The sequence below is a fragment of the Staurois parvus genome, unplaced genomic scaffold (genome assembly GCF_062004578.1).
Source record: "Staurois parvus isolate SC_StPar_1 unplaced genomic scaffold, SC_StPar_1.0 ptg000195l, whole genome shotgun sequence".
Taxonomy (NCBI): domain Eukaryota; kingdom Metazoa; phylum Chordata; class Amphibia; order Anura; family Ranidae; genus Staurois; species Staurois parvus.
Window position 1 is genome coordinate 7,691,889 of NW_028317991.1, and position 12,678 is coordinate 7,704,566.

A 12,678-nucleotide genomic window follows, 5' to 3' on the forward strand; every position below is an offset into this window, starting at 1 on the left:
GACATCCAGTACTGCCCATCAGAGGAGATGATTGCAGATGCACTCACCAAACCTTTGCCAAGGGAACATCATTGTTTCCTACAAAAGAGACTAAATGTCATATAATTATGCACATGCCGTTGAGAAGGGGTGTTGGGGATGCAACAGCATGTACTATATACAGTACTGTGTGTTAATATCACTTGACCAGTAGATGGCACTGTACACTAAGGTTACCAGTTCTGCATATCTGTAAAACTTGTTGGTTCTTTTTCCTCTCTCTCTTCATAACCAAGATGTCTGCTGTTACAGTTTGCTGAAATGTTTTGTATGTTTGGAACTTAAGCCACACAAGTAAACCAAATTCTGCCTCATTACAAGCTACTAGTGTCTTCTCTAACACATAACCAATATATTTTAACAGGGTTCTGTATTGCCATACAAGTCTACAGAAGTGCAAACCTGCATAAAGAAGGTCAAACTGCAGGTCAAATACACCTCTCAAGTGAATTCTAAATGATCTCAAATGATGCCATCCACACAAACCCAAAGCCATTGGACAGCAATCCCCACTTTAACCCACACAGCATCTCAAAGGGACATGTTTTAAGGTCAACCGGTAACAGACAGGTCAGGATAGCGCTGTGCACAACACAACAGGCAAACTACGCCACCATGAACTGATGTCAAGGCTTCAATTCTGAATGGTGTGCATCAAGAATGTAGAAGCTGAAGTTTAAATAAGATTTTTATAGCTTGAACCACTGTAAGTATGCATGTCTTGAATTTGAGCTGCAAATCACTGTAGCACTCACCGGTACTACAGAGAAAGAAGCAGTCTTGTGTTTCCAGTGCTGCCCTTCTGCACAGTAACCACAGGGGGTTGCACAGTTGGCGCTGCTGCCATTAATAGAAACCTCCTAAACCTTGTAATTTTTTCAATGAATACAAAGCATTCCCTGATCGGAAAAGGTAGAGATCGTGATGTTTCCACATTACCCAATATTATAATGATATCATTGAATTTCAGCAAATCTGAGTGAGAAACCACCTGTGGTCACTACGCAGATGAGCAGTCATTTGGCACAGGACCCTGAACACTGTTGCTATCACTGTAGTATTGGTCAGGTATATATGAATACAAGCATTGGTCCAAGCTGGACCACTACATACCTGTGCTACAAATGTCACAAAACTTCAGGTTTTAAGAGTATGTAAACCCAAAATCTCATTTTCCTGATATGTGTCTGTTGTACCATGTACTTGTATGAAAAAGTATCCTGCTCTCTCTGTATTGCTTCCTCTGTGTGAAATCCATGGTGTGCCTGTCAGTCTCCTTACTTTCCATTAAAAAAACTTGACCACACTAAGCAGAACACACCAGGGTCAGTACTCTAGCTATGCTGGGAACTTAGTGTGCTCTCCTCCAATGATCAGACTTGTTCTGACAGCCTTTCTTATTTTCACTGGGAAGTTCAGTGTATGCTGTTTCTCCTCCCCCAGCTCTTATGCAGCTGAGAACAGAGAATATGTGATCACATATAAAAAAAAAAAAAAAAAAAAAGGGAAAAGGGTATTTAAATGTTTTTTTATATGCCAACACAAATGTTTTGCCTTTCATTTGTATTTTAAGCTGAATGGGTTGTTTGACAAGGTAGGGGTTTACATTTACTTTAAGTTAATTTCATCCACAACTAGCATCTAACTTGTCCCAGCAAACACTAGGTTTTTTTTTACTGCCCAGGCAACCTGCTAATTCATACCATGAAAAGTGCATATTTTGACTCGAGGTGAGGTAGTCTTACCAAGATATGTCGCTTAGTGTATGATAATGAACATTGGAAACATAACCGAAGGGGAAGGACTGCTGGGTGTCATAGAAGAGCACAGAATTTTCACAGGCCACTGCAAAGACCATCCGATAGGGTTGAGAGATCAGGCCAGGAGGAGGAGCTTTGCCATCTTCACCTGAGAAGAAATAAAGATTACTGCTTATATCATGAATCCCCCCATGTACATAAACACATAGGAGCGAACTGAACAGTGACACAGGCACAAAGCCCTTTTATTAAAGCAGAACTTCACCCAAAAGGGGAAGTTCCTCTTGTTTGTATACTCCCACCCTCCACTGTCACATTTGGCACTTTTTTTGGGGGGTGGGAGCAGGTACTTTGTTTTGACAGGTAACCACTACCACTTCCAGTCAGAAGTTGGTAGTGGAAGTTGGCCCCTTCCCCTGAAGCCCCCCACATGCGCAGTAGGAAACCGTCTGTGAAGCCACAAGGCTACACTGCCCGTTTCCCTTACTTAAGATGACGGTGGCTGGGGTGAGGACAATCAATGAATCTCTGGACAGGTAAGTATCCTTATTTTAAAAGTCAGATACTACAGGATTTGTAGCTGCAGATGTTTAATTCTTTTTTTTTTCGGGGGGTGGGGGAGTGGCCTGGAGCTACGACATATAGAACAGGACTGCTTTGGCTGCTTCCCCAGCTACCTCTCCCTGCCACCACCCCTCTGCTTAACTGACAGCTAAAAGGGAGGAGGATGAAGTTTTTTTGGTTAACATGCCAACATATCGCCAGGGAAAGGAGCTTTTTCTGCTTATATGCAGGCTGAGCTCACACAATGGGAAGGGGGGGAAGTGAGGGAATGATTGGCTTTTCTTTTTTTACCCGTCTATGGTGTTCTTTTATCATGTAGTGGTAAATGACCGCTGCTCAGTTCTCCGGCATTCTCGGAGAACACAGTTCTTCTGTGAATGCCTTTTTATGAAGCGGTGTAGATCAGTTCTCCGAATAAAGGGAGAACGATCTACAAAACACTGGAAAACGTCTGGTTTTACTATAATCTCGTGAGATTACAGTAAGAGATCAGTCAAACACCGTTTACTAAGCAGCGGTAAATTATCGCTGCTTCATTTGCCGTTCCTCCGATTCTCCAGCTCGAGCTGGAGAATCTGGAGGGAGAACACAGATCGTCAGTAAACATGAAGAACATGTTCTCCACTGATCATCGGTTTCCTAAACCACTAATGATCAGAGATCAGCAACAATCCTCAGGATCGCCGCTGATCTCTGTTTCATAAAAGGACACCTATGTCCTATTGGGAAGACTTCATTTTACTTCCTGTCCTTGATACATAACAGGCATTGCAAGGGCAGTTGTCCCCATTCTAGGATTATCCTCGAGACAGCAAGTGAATGTAAATTTTACCTCTCACTTCCGGCCTCAGTTCATAGAACACAGGGGAGCATCGAACAGCAAATGTGGCTTTTGCTGGACATGGCAAGTGAGATAGAGGTCTGGAACGAAAAGTTAAAATAAAAATCTATTACAAAGGAATAAAAAAAATAATAAAAAAACCAAACAATTACCATGCATCACAATACAGTATAAGCAAAACATATCCATAAAGGCAAGTGAATACTAGGGTTGCACCGAAATTTCGGCTGATATGAAAAAAAAAAAAGCACCAATACAGGTGCCGAAAAAACCCCGCCCCCTCTGCTCGGTAGTTCTACCTGAGAAACAATCTAATGATCCTGGCACTGAGCATAGAGATTAGTGAAGGCAAGATGGCCTCCACTCATCTCTATGCCCTTGGAGGACCGTAACGATGTCACTTCCAGTTCCGGACATTTTTTTTTTTTTTTAAAGCACTAGATGAATGCTTTTTTTTTGATCTAATGCTTTACATTGCAGAGGAGAGATGTGAGGTCTTATTAATCCCATATCTCTCCATAAAGAGAACCTGTCACTAATTATTTCTATAACAGGGGATGTATGCATTCCTTGTGATAAGAATAAAAGCGATTACATTTTTTTTTTCAAAAGAGACAGTGCAAAAAAAAAAAAAATTGTAAAAAATTTAAAGTGCCCCGTAGTAGCGAACGCATACGTAGGCCACGCCCACATATGTAAATGCTGTTCAAACCACACATGTAAGGTATCGACACGAACGTAGGAACAAGAACAATAATTCTCGCACTAGACCTCCTCTGTAACTTTACACTACTAAAGTGTAGAAATTTTTAAAGTATTACCCATGGGGATTTTTAAGTACCGCAGTTTGATGCCATTCCATGAGCGTGTGCAATTTTAAAGCATGACATGTTGGGTATCTATTTACTCGCTGTAACATCCTCTTTCATATTTTCAAAAACATTGGGGTATATATTGTTTTTTTTTTTTTTTTTAAAGTGTATTTTTTCCCAAAAAATATACATTCATTTTTAAAAACTGCGCATTTCGGTTGTCGGCCAAGTGCATTTTGAATTTTTGTTTGACACCAGAATTTTCATTTCGCTGCACTACTAGTTAATACTATTCCAAAAGATACAAAATTCAGATGATGCTTTCGACAGTGCTACAGGAAAACCCCAGGAGGTTGAAGGAGAAACAAAAGGGATATTTTTATTAACCTCCCTAGCGGTCTGATTATGTCAGTATTTCTGTGCTCAAAGAGGTACATTTTTTTGCATGGAAATATGTATTTTTTTTATTGTAGGCCTGTAATTTTTAGGAATAACTCTCTGAAATCTGTCCGAACAAGAGTCTAGTAAACATCCCGGGTATGTTAAAATTTGAAACACGAAATTATAAATTATAATTTAATAATCATAAAAAATAATATAATAATAATACATTTAATTCAATAATATAATCAAACCAAAAACACTGAAATGTGAAATATAGCGCCAGGTTCGCACATCACTGATCAAAGTCACAGAATCGTTTTCAGTGTCTGATGACGAATTTCCCCCACAAATCATTATCACTCAATTCTGCAAGTGGTTCTGATTTACTATCGCTGTTCTCTAGCCGGTCTAAAACCGCTTTTGACCTAAAGGGACGCTTTTTGGACGCCATGGACGTTTCTCAGTTTCCAGGCAATAAGAACAGCAAAAATGTAGGCAGGGCACAGGACAAAGCACTCGGGACAAAATGTATGTGAAATGGTTTGATACAATAATGGTTTACTATGTGATTTTAGTGTATTTAGTGAATGTCACTTTTTATCACTTTCAAATTTCCCGCCAGTTCCGTCCCCCGTACGTCCCGACGCTCGCAGGGGACGGAACCCAGATGACAGATGCCGGCTTCCGCCGGATTACATTGCCGGGGACACTGCAGGAGGGACATCGCGGGAGCGCAGGACAAGGTAAGTGAAGAACAGATGCCGGAGCAGCGCCGCATGGTAAGCCCAAGTGTAGCTCGGAGTTACCGCTTTTGGTACTGAAACCTTACCCCGAGCTACACTCGGTAATACCGTCATGGAGGTTAATAAATGAGGAAAAAGACTTCACAAATCACATTAGTCCTTTAACAAAAAGCAGAGCTGGAGAAAAGATGTTCATCTTCCTAGAACATTAGTAAATAAGTGTGGCATGTGTGGTCCTAGGTAGGCTAATTTTTTTTTCCCCTAGTGTACCCCAAGGTTAAAGACTTCCTGTGTTCTTCAGTGGATGCCAAAAAAAAGGAGTTCTATTGGACAGATTGTTACAAATAGAGACAGTAGGAAATACACACCTCTTCAGATTATTCCTGGAGAAGACATATGTTGTGTTGACAAGAGCATCCCCAACCTCAACACAGCCAGCTAAAAAAAGCAGAGAAGGAACCACGAGATGAAATCTTCGAGTAGTTGTATATGAATGGGTACATCAATCATTTACTACATATAGGAACCAAACCTGGAGTGAGGAGGAGAGAGCCATCAGGTGTAAATGTCAGTCTTCTGAAGAAGGACTTCATGCTGTCATCATGGAACATTCGATAACTTTTTTTCTGAAAAGAAGAACAAATCAAAGATATATATATATTTTTTTTTTCAACCTAAACATACATTGTAAACCATATATCTCCTCCACAGACATAGTGCATTAGGAAAGGACGGCCCATAACCGGCAAGTCTGTTAACATGTGATCAGCTGTGATTGGACACATTTGATCACATGGTAAAGGCACGCTGTGATTGACCCTTTACTGAGATCTGTGATCAGCTGTGTCCAAAAAGGACAGTGGTCACAGAGCATCCCCGATAGGAGGGTTCTGGGAGGACATTCATAGATGCCCTCCCAGAACTGGACGATTGCGCTGTGGCTGCGAAACACAGCAAACATTTCTCAAAAGGAAAAGAATAAACAAGGGGGAGGTTGGAAATAAGAAAGAAGCCTATAAAAGTATACTTTACAGAATACTTCGAGTGGAACTTTACACATCACAAGTTGATAAAAAAAAATACTGCTCCTTAGCTAGGAACATATATTTTCCATTAATAATTGTGCTATCAAAATTAGTGTGTGCTGTAAATTGCTTCCAGCATTGTTCCTCTTTTTGCTGGAGGATGACATTTTGCTTAAGCCCAGAGTCCCTGAGCAGCAGTAAATCTTTAGGCTGTCAGCAGATTGGCCTCTACATTTTCAGCACAAAACCGAAAAATAGAGACCAATTGAGTATATGCAGAACAGTGTGAGACAGTGGTGCCTGTATTTAAAAAGGAGTCAACATGTTTACCAAGTAATTATAGACCTGTTAGTTTAACGTCTAGGTTGGGAAGTAGAGATGAGCGAATTTCTCAAAAATTCGATTCGGCTGATTCGGCGAATTCCAGTGTGAAATTCGATTCGATGCGAATTTCTTCGCTGCGAAGATGACTTATAAAAAGGGTTTCTAGGCTTCAGAGAGCCTTTAAATTAGTGCAGAACACTGTACCTTTAATTTAAATGCCCTTGGAGATGAGGAAAGAGAAGGAGAAGGAGAAGGAGAAGGATGAGAAGAAGGAGAAGGATGAGAAGAAGGAGAAGGAGAAGGATGAGAAGAAGGAGAAGGAGAAGGATGAGAAGAAGGAGAAGGAGAAGGATGAGAAGAAGGAGAAGGATGAGGAGAAGGAGAAGGATGAGAAGAAGGAGAAGGATGAGAAGAAGGAGAAGGAGAAGGATGAGAAGAAGGAGAAGGATGAGAAGAAGGAGAAGGAGAAGGATGAGAAGATGGAGAAGGAGAAGGATGAGAAGAAGGAGAAGGAGAAGGATGAGAAGAAGGAGAAGGAGAAGGAGAAGCAGAAGGAGAAGGATGAGAAGAAGGAAAAGGAGAAGGATGAGAAGATGGAGAAGGAGAAGGATGAGAAGAAGGAGAAGGATGAGAAGAAGGAGAAGGAGAAGGATGAGAAGATGGAGAAGGAGAAGGATGAGAAGAAGGAGAAGGAGAAGGATGAGAAGAAGGAGAAGGAGAAGGATGAGAAGAAGGAGAAGGAGAAGGATGAGAAGAAGGAGAAGGAGAAGGATGAGAAGAAGGAGAAGGAGAAGGATGAGAAGAAGGAGAAGGAGAAGGATGAGAAGAAGGAGAAGGATGAGAAGAAGGAGAAGGAGAAGGATGAGAAGAAGGAGAAGGAGAAGGATGAGGAGAAGGAGAAGGATGAGAAGAAGGAGAAGGATGAGAAGAAGGATGAGAAGAAGGATGAGAAGAAGGAGAAGGATGAGAAGAAGGACAGTTCTGTGACAGTTTCTGTCTATTTCTGACAGTTCTGGGACATTCACTCCATACAGCTGTTTCAACCGCTGTATGGAGGGAATGTCATGGAACTGTCAGAAATAGACTATTAATGACAGTTCTGGGACTGTCCTTCCATGCAGCGGTTGAAACATTGTATGTATTTGTTTCCATAAATGGATCCATTTATGGAAACAAATACATACAATGTTTCAACCGCTGCATGGAAGGACAGTCCCAGAACTGTCATTAATAGTCTATTTCTGACAGTTCCATGACATTCCCTCCATACAGCGGTTGAAACAGCTGTATGGAGTGAATGTCCCAGAACTGTCAGAAATAGACTATTTATGACAGTTCTGGGACATTCACTCCATACAGCGGTTGAAACATTGTATCTATTTTTTTCCATAAATGACATTCTGCAGATACACTTAGAGGAGCGCTGCAGATACACTTTTTGCCGGCTTGGAATTATTCTTATTTTCATCCTACTTCTTCTTTTTCTTCTTATGAGGATGAGGATGAGGATGAAGAAGAAGAAGTAGGATGAAAATAAGATTAATTCCAAGCCGGCAAAAAGTGTATCTGCAGCGCTCCTCTAAGTGTATTTGCAGAATGTCATTTATGGAAAAAAATAGATACAATGTTTCAACCGCTGTATGGAGTGAATGTCCCAGAACTGCCATAAATAGTCTATTTCTGACAGTTCTGGGACATTCACTCCATACAGCTGTTTCAACCGCTGTATGGAGGGAATGTCATAGAACTGTCAGAAATAGACTATTTATGGCAGTTCTGGGACTGTCCTTCCATACAGCGGTTGAAACATTGTATCTATTTGTTTCCATAAATGGATCCATTTATGGAAACAAATAGATACAATGTTTCAACCGCTGTATGGAAGGACAGTCCCAGAACTGTCATTAATAGTCTATTTCTGACAGTTCTATGACATTCCTTCCATACAGCGGTTGAAACAGCTGTATGGAGTGAATGTCCCAGAACTGTCAGAAATAGACTATTTCTGACAGTTCTGGGACATTCCCTCCATACAGCGGTTTCCGGCAAAAAGTGTATGTGCAGAGTTCCTCTATTCTGCAGATACACTTAGAGGAGCTCTGCAGATACACTTAGAGGAGCTCTGCACATACACTTTTTGCCGGCTTGGAATTATTCTTATTTTCATCCTACTTCTTCTTCTTCTTCTTCTTCATCCTCATCCTCTTCTTCTTCTTCTGAGGATGAGGATGAGGATGAAGAAGAAGAAGAAGAAGAAGTAGGATGAAAATAAGATTAATTCCAAGCCGGCAAAAAGTGTATGTGCAGAGCTCCTCTAAGTGTATCTGCAGAATAGAGGAACTCTGCACATACACTTTTTGCCGGCTTGCAATTATTCTTATTTTCATCCTACTTCTTCTTCTTCTTCATCCTCTTCTTCTTCTTCTGAGGATGAGGATAAAGAAGAAGAAGAAGAAGAAGAAGTAGGATGAAAATAAGATTAATTCCAAACAGGCAAAAAGTGTATGTGCAGAGCTCCTCTAAGTGTATCTGCAGAATAGAGGAACTCTGCACATACACTTTTTGCCGGCTTGGAATTATTCTTATTTTCATCCTACTGCTTCTTCTTCTTCTTCATCCTCATCCTCAGAAGAAGAGGATGAGGATGAGGATGAAGAAGAAGAAGAAGAAGAAGAAGTAGGATGAAAAGAAGAATAATTCCAAGCCGGCAAAAAGTGTATGTGCAGAGTTCCTCTATTTCTGACAGTTCTCTCACAGCTTCTTCACATGTACAGCGGTTGAAACATCTGTATCCTAAATGGAAACTAATAGATACAAATTGTATCTATTAGTTTCCATTTAGGATACAGATGTTTCAACCGCTGTACATGTGAAGAAGCTGTGAGAGAACTGTCAGAAATAGAGGAACTCTGCACATACACTTTTTGCCGGCTTGGAATTATTCTTCTTTTCATCCTACTTCTTCTTCTTCTTCTTCATCCTCATCCTCATCCTCTTCTTCTGAGGATGAAGATGAAGAAGAAGAAGAAGTAGGATGAAAAGAAGAATAATTCCAAGCCGGCAAAAAGTGTATGTGCAGAGTTCCTCTATTTCTGACAGTTCTCTCACAGCTTCTTCACATGAACAGTGGTTGAAACATCTGTATCCTAAATGTAAACTAATAGATACAATGTTTCAACCGCTAAACATGTGTTCCTTCTGTCAGAGAACTGTAAGAAATAGCGGAGCTCACTGCAGGGACACTTTTGCCGGCTGATCGGGAAATGTTCGATTCGCGCACCCGAAGTAGGCAAAATTTCGGTTTCGCCGCGAATCGAATATTTCCTGAAATTCGACTCGAATTCCGGTTCGCCTGGTTCGATTCGCTCATCTCTATTGGGAAGATATTAGAGAGTTCTTGCTGGAAAAAATATTTTAAGCAACAGACAGCATGGATTCACGAAAGAGAAGTTGTCAAACAAATCTGATTTCTTTTTATGAGGAAGTGAGCAAAACCTTGGACAGAGGGGTGGCGGTAGACGTGGTATACTTGGACAGAGGGGTGGCGGTGGACGTGGTATACTTGGACAGAGGGGTGGCGGTGGACGTGGTATACTTGGACAGAGGGGTGGCGGTGGACGTGGTATACTTGGACAGAGGGGTGGCGGTGGACGTGGTATACTTGGACAGAGGGGTGGCGGTGGACGTGGTATACTTGGACAGAGGGGTGGCGGTGGACGTGGTATACTTGGACAGAGGGGTGGCGGTGGACGTGGTATACTTGGACAGAGGGGTGGCGGTGGACGTGGTATACTTGGACAGAGGTGTGGCGGTGGACGTGGTATACTTGGACAGAGGGGTGGCGGTGGACGTGGTATACTTGGACAGAGGGGTGGCGGTGGACGTGGTATACTTGGACAGAGGGGTGGCGGTGGACGTGGTATACTTGGACAGAGGGGTGGCGGTGGACGTGGTATACTTGGACAGAGAGGTGGCGGTGGACGTGGTATACTTGGACAGAGAGGTGGCGGTGGACGTGGTATACTTGGACAGAGGGGTGGCGGTGGACGTGGTATACTTGGACAGAGGGGTGGCGGTGGAGGTGGTATACTTGGATTTTGCAAAGTGTTTGACACAGTTACCCACACACGGCTAATGTGTAAGGTAAAGTCTACAGGTTTGGAAAAATCTGTATGTAAATGGATAGAAAACTGGCTAAAAGATCGTATTCAGAAAGTAATGGTTAATAATTCATACTCTGAATGGTCTGGGGTTGTCAGGGTTCAGTGTTGGGACCCTTACTTTTTAATAGATTTATAAACCATATAGGGTCTGGGATTATAAATCCCATTTCAGTCTTTGCAGATGACACCAAGCTGTGCAGTGGAATAACGTCCTTACAGGATGTCTTCAACTTACAAGCCGACCTCACAAGCTTAATAATGGTATGCAATGCCAAGCTGCGGTTTCTAAAGCGAGCAAAATCCTCTCTTGTATTAAAAGAGGTATAGACTCCAGAGACAGAGAGAGAGATATATTACCCCAGTACAAATCATTAGTCTAACAGAACTGACCCCAGATTGCACTGGGGTACTTCCGTTAGAATACCGCTTCCCTGTCCGAACACCGACCACAGACACCACAGCAGACCATACAAGACTAGAGAACACCAGTCTTGAAGTAAACCAGGAAATAGACTACTTTATTTTAACACAGATACAAGATATATACATTCAAGGGATCAACCCCCCCTCCCTGCATAATGACACAGGGCGGGGCAATCTACATTTAGTAACAAGAGACACACCAATAGATAGTCCCATCAGGAGGGAGGGCTGCTGTAGACAACCCCCCCCCCCCCCCCCCACCAAGTCAATACACAAACACATACATCCCATAATAGTTTGCTCCCAAGCAAGACACACAATAGAACAATGGGATGCAATCACATGGCATTAAACAATCAACAACCCCCACCCAAATATTAGGGCAGATCACCCTGTACCCCTAACAGGCACAGGGTGACTTACACATAATAGGGATATGGGGAGCTGAGACAGGGGTCTCCCCACCTCTCCAAAGTGAGCTAGGTTCCATGGGCCCCCCACCCAAAGTGACTCCCGTCACAATTAGTAAAACCTCATCTGGAATATCAGTTCAGTTTTGGCCACCAATTCACAAAAAGAACATTGGGGAACTAGAGAAAGTACAGAGAAGGGCAGCCAAACTGATAAGAGGCATGGAGGAGCTCAGCTATGAGGAAAGATTAGAGGAACTGAATTTATTCTCTTGAGAAGAGGAGATTAAGGGGGGATATGATCTCCATGTATAATACATAAGGGGAGATGTGATCTCCATGTATAATACATAAGGGGGGATATGATCTCCATGTATAAATACATCAGTGCTTCATATAGTGAACTCTGTGTAGAGCTATTCACCCTGAGGCCATCAGAGGACAAGGGGACACTCTTTACGTCTGAAGGAAAAGAAATTTAATATCCAAAACACAGAAAAATTTCTTCACAGTAAAAGCTGTGAAAACGTGGAATAGACTCCCTCAAGAGTTGGTTCTGGCCAGCTCAGTGGATTGCTTTAAAAAGTCCTGGATTCTTTCCTAGATACACAGAATATAACTGGATACTAACATTTACAGGTAAAGTTGATCCAGAAAATATCCAATTGCCTCTCGGGGGATCAGGAAGGAATTTTTTCCCCGTGGTTGAAAGAAAGAAAAATGCACAACATGTAGCCAGCCCTACCAATCCCATCAGTGATACCAATCTTGCAGAGCTACACCAGTCAAAGAATCTTAACATCCCACAGTGGGTGTGTATAATGCCTGCATCCCCTATTATGTGCTCTGGCTTCAGCCACAAGCAGCTACACTATATTGCCAAAAGTATTGGACCCCTGCCTTTACATGCACATGAACTTTAATGGCATCTCAGTCTTAGTCCGTAGGGTTCAATATTGAGTTGGCCCCGCCCTTTGCAGCTATAACAGCTTCAACTCTTCTGGGAAGGCCGTCCACAAGGTTTAGGAGGGTGTCTATGGGAAGGTTTGACCATTCTTCCAGAAGCACATTTGTGAGGTTAGGCATGAGACGAGAAGGTCTGGCTCACAGTCTCCACTCTAATTTATCCCAAAGGTTTTCTATCGGGTTGAGGTCAGGACTCTGTGCAGGACAGTCAAGTTCTTCCACCC

At 42.2% G+C, this 12,678-nt stretch overlaps 1 protein-coding gene across 1 annotated transcript in view; it reads right to left on the bottom strand.

Annotated features, from left to right (window-relative positions):
* CHAF1B (chromatin assembly factor 1 subunit B) overlaps positions 1-12,678 on the bottom strand; it is an 85,535-nt gene that overhangs the window by 26,137 nt on the left and 46,720 nt on the right. Inside the window, exons 8-11 of the mRNA XM_089677923.1 lie at positions 5,676-5,769; positions 5,512-5,581; positions 3,196-3,284; positions 1,785-1,947 (exon numbers count right to left, since the gene is read on the bottom strand). Of these exons, the coding sequence (XP_089534049.1) occupies positions 1,785-1,947; positions 3,196-3,284; positions 5,512-5,581; positions 5,676-5,769 (416 nt within the window). The remainder of the gene's footprint in view (positions 1-1,784; positions 1,948-3,195; positions 3,285-5,511; positions 5,582-5,675; positions 5,770-12,678) is intronic.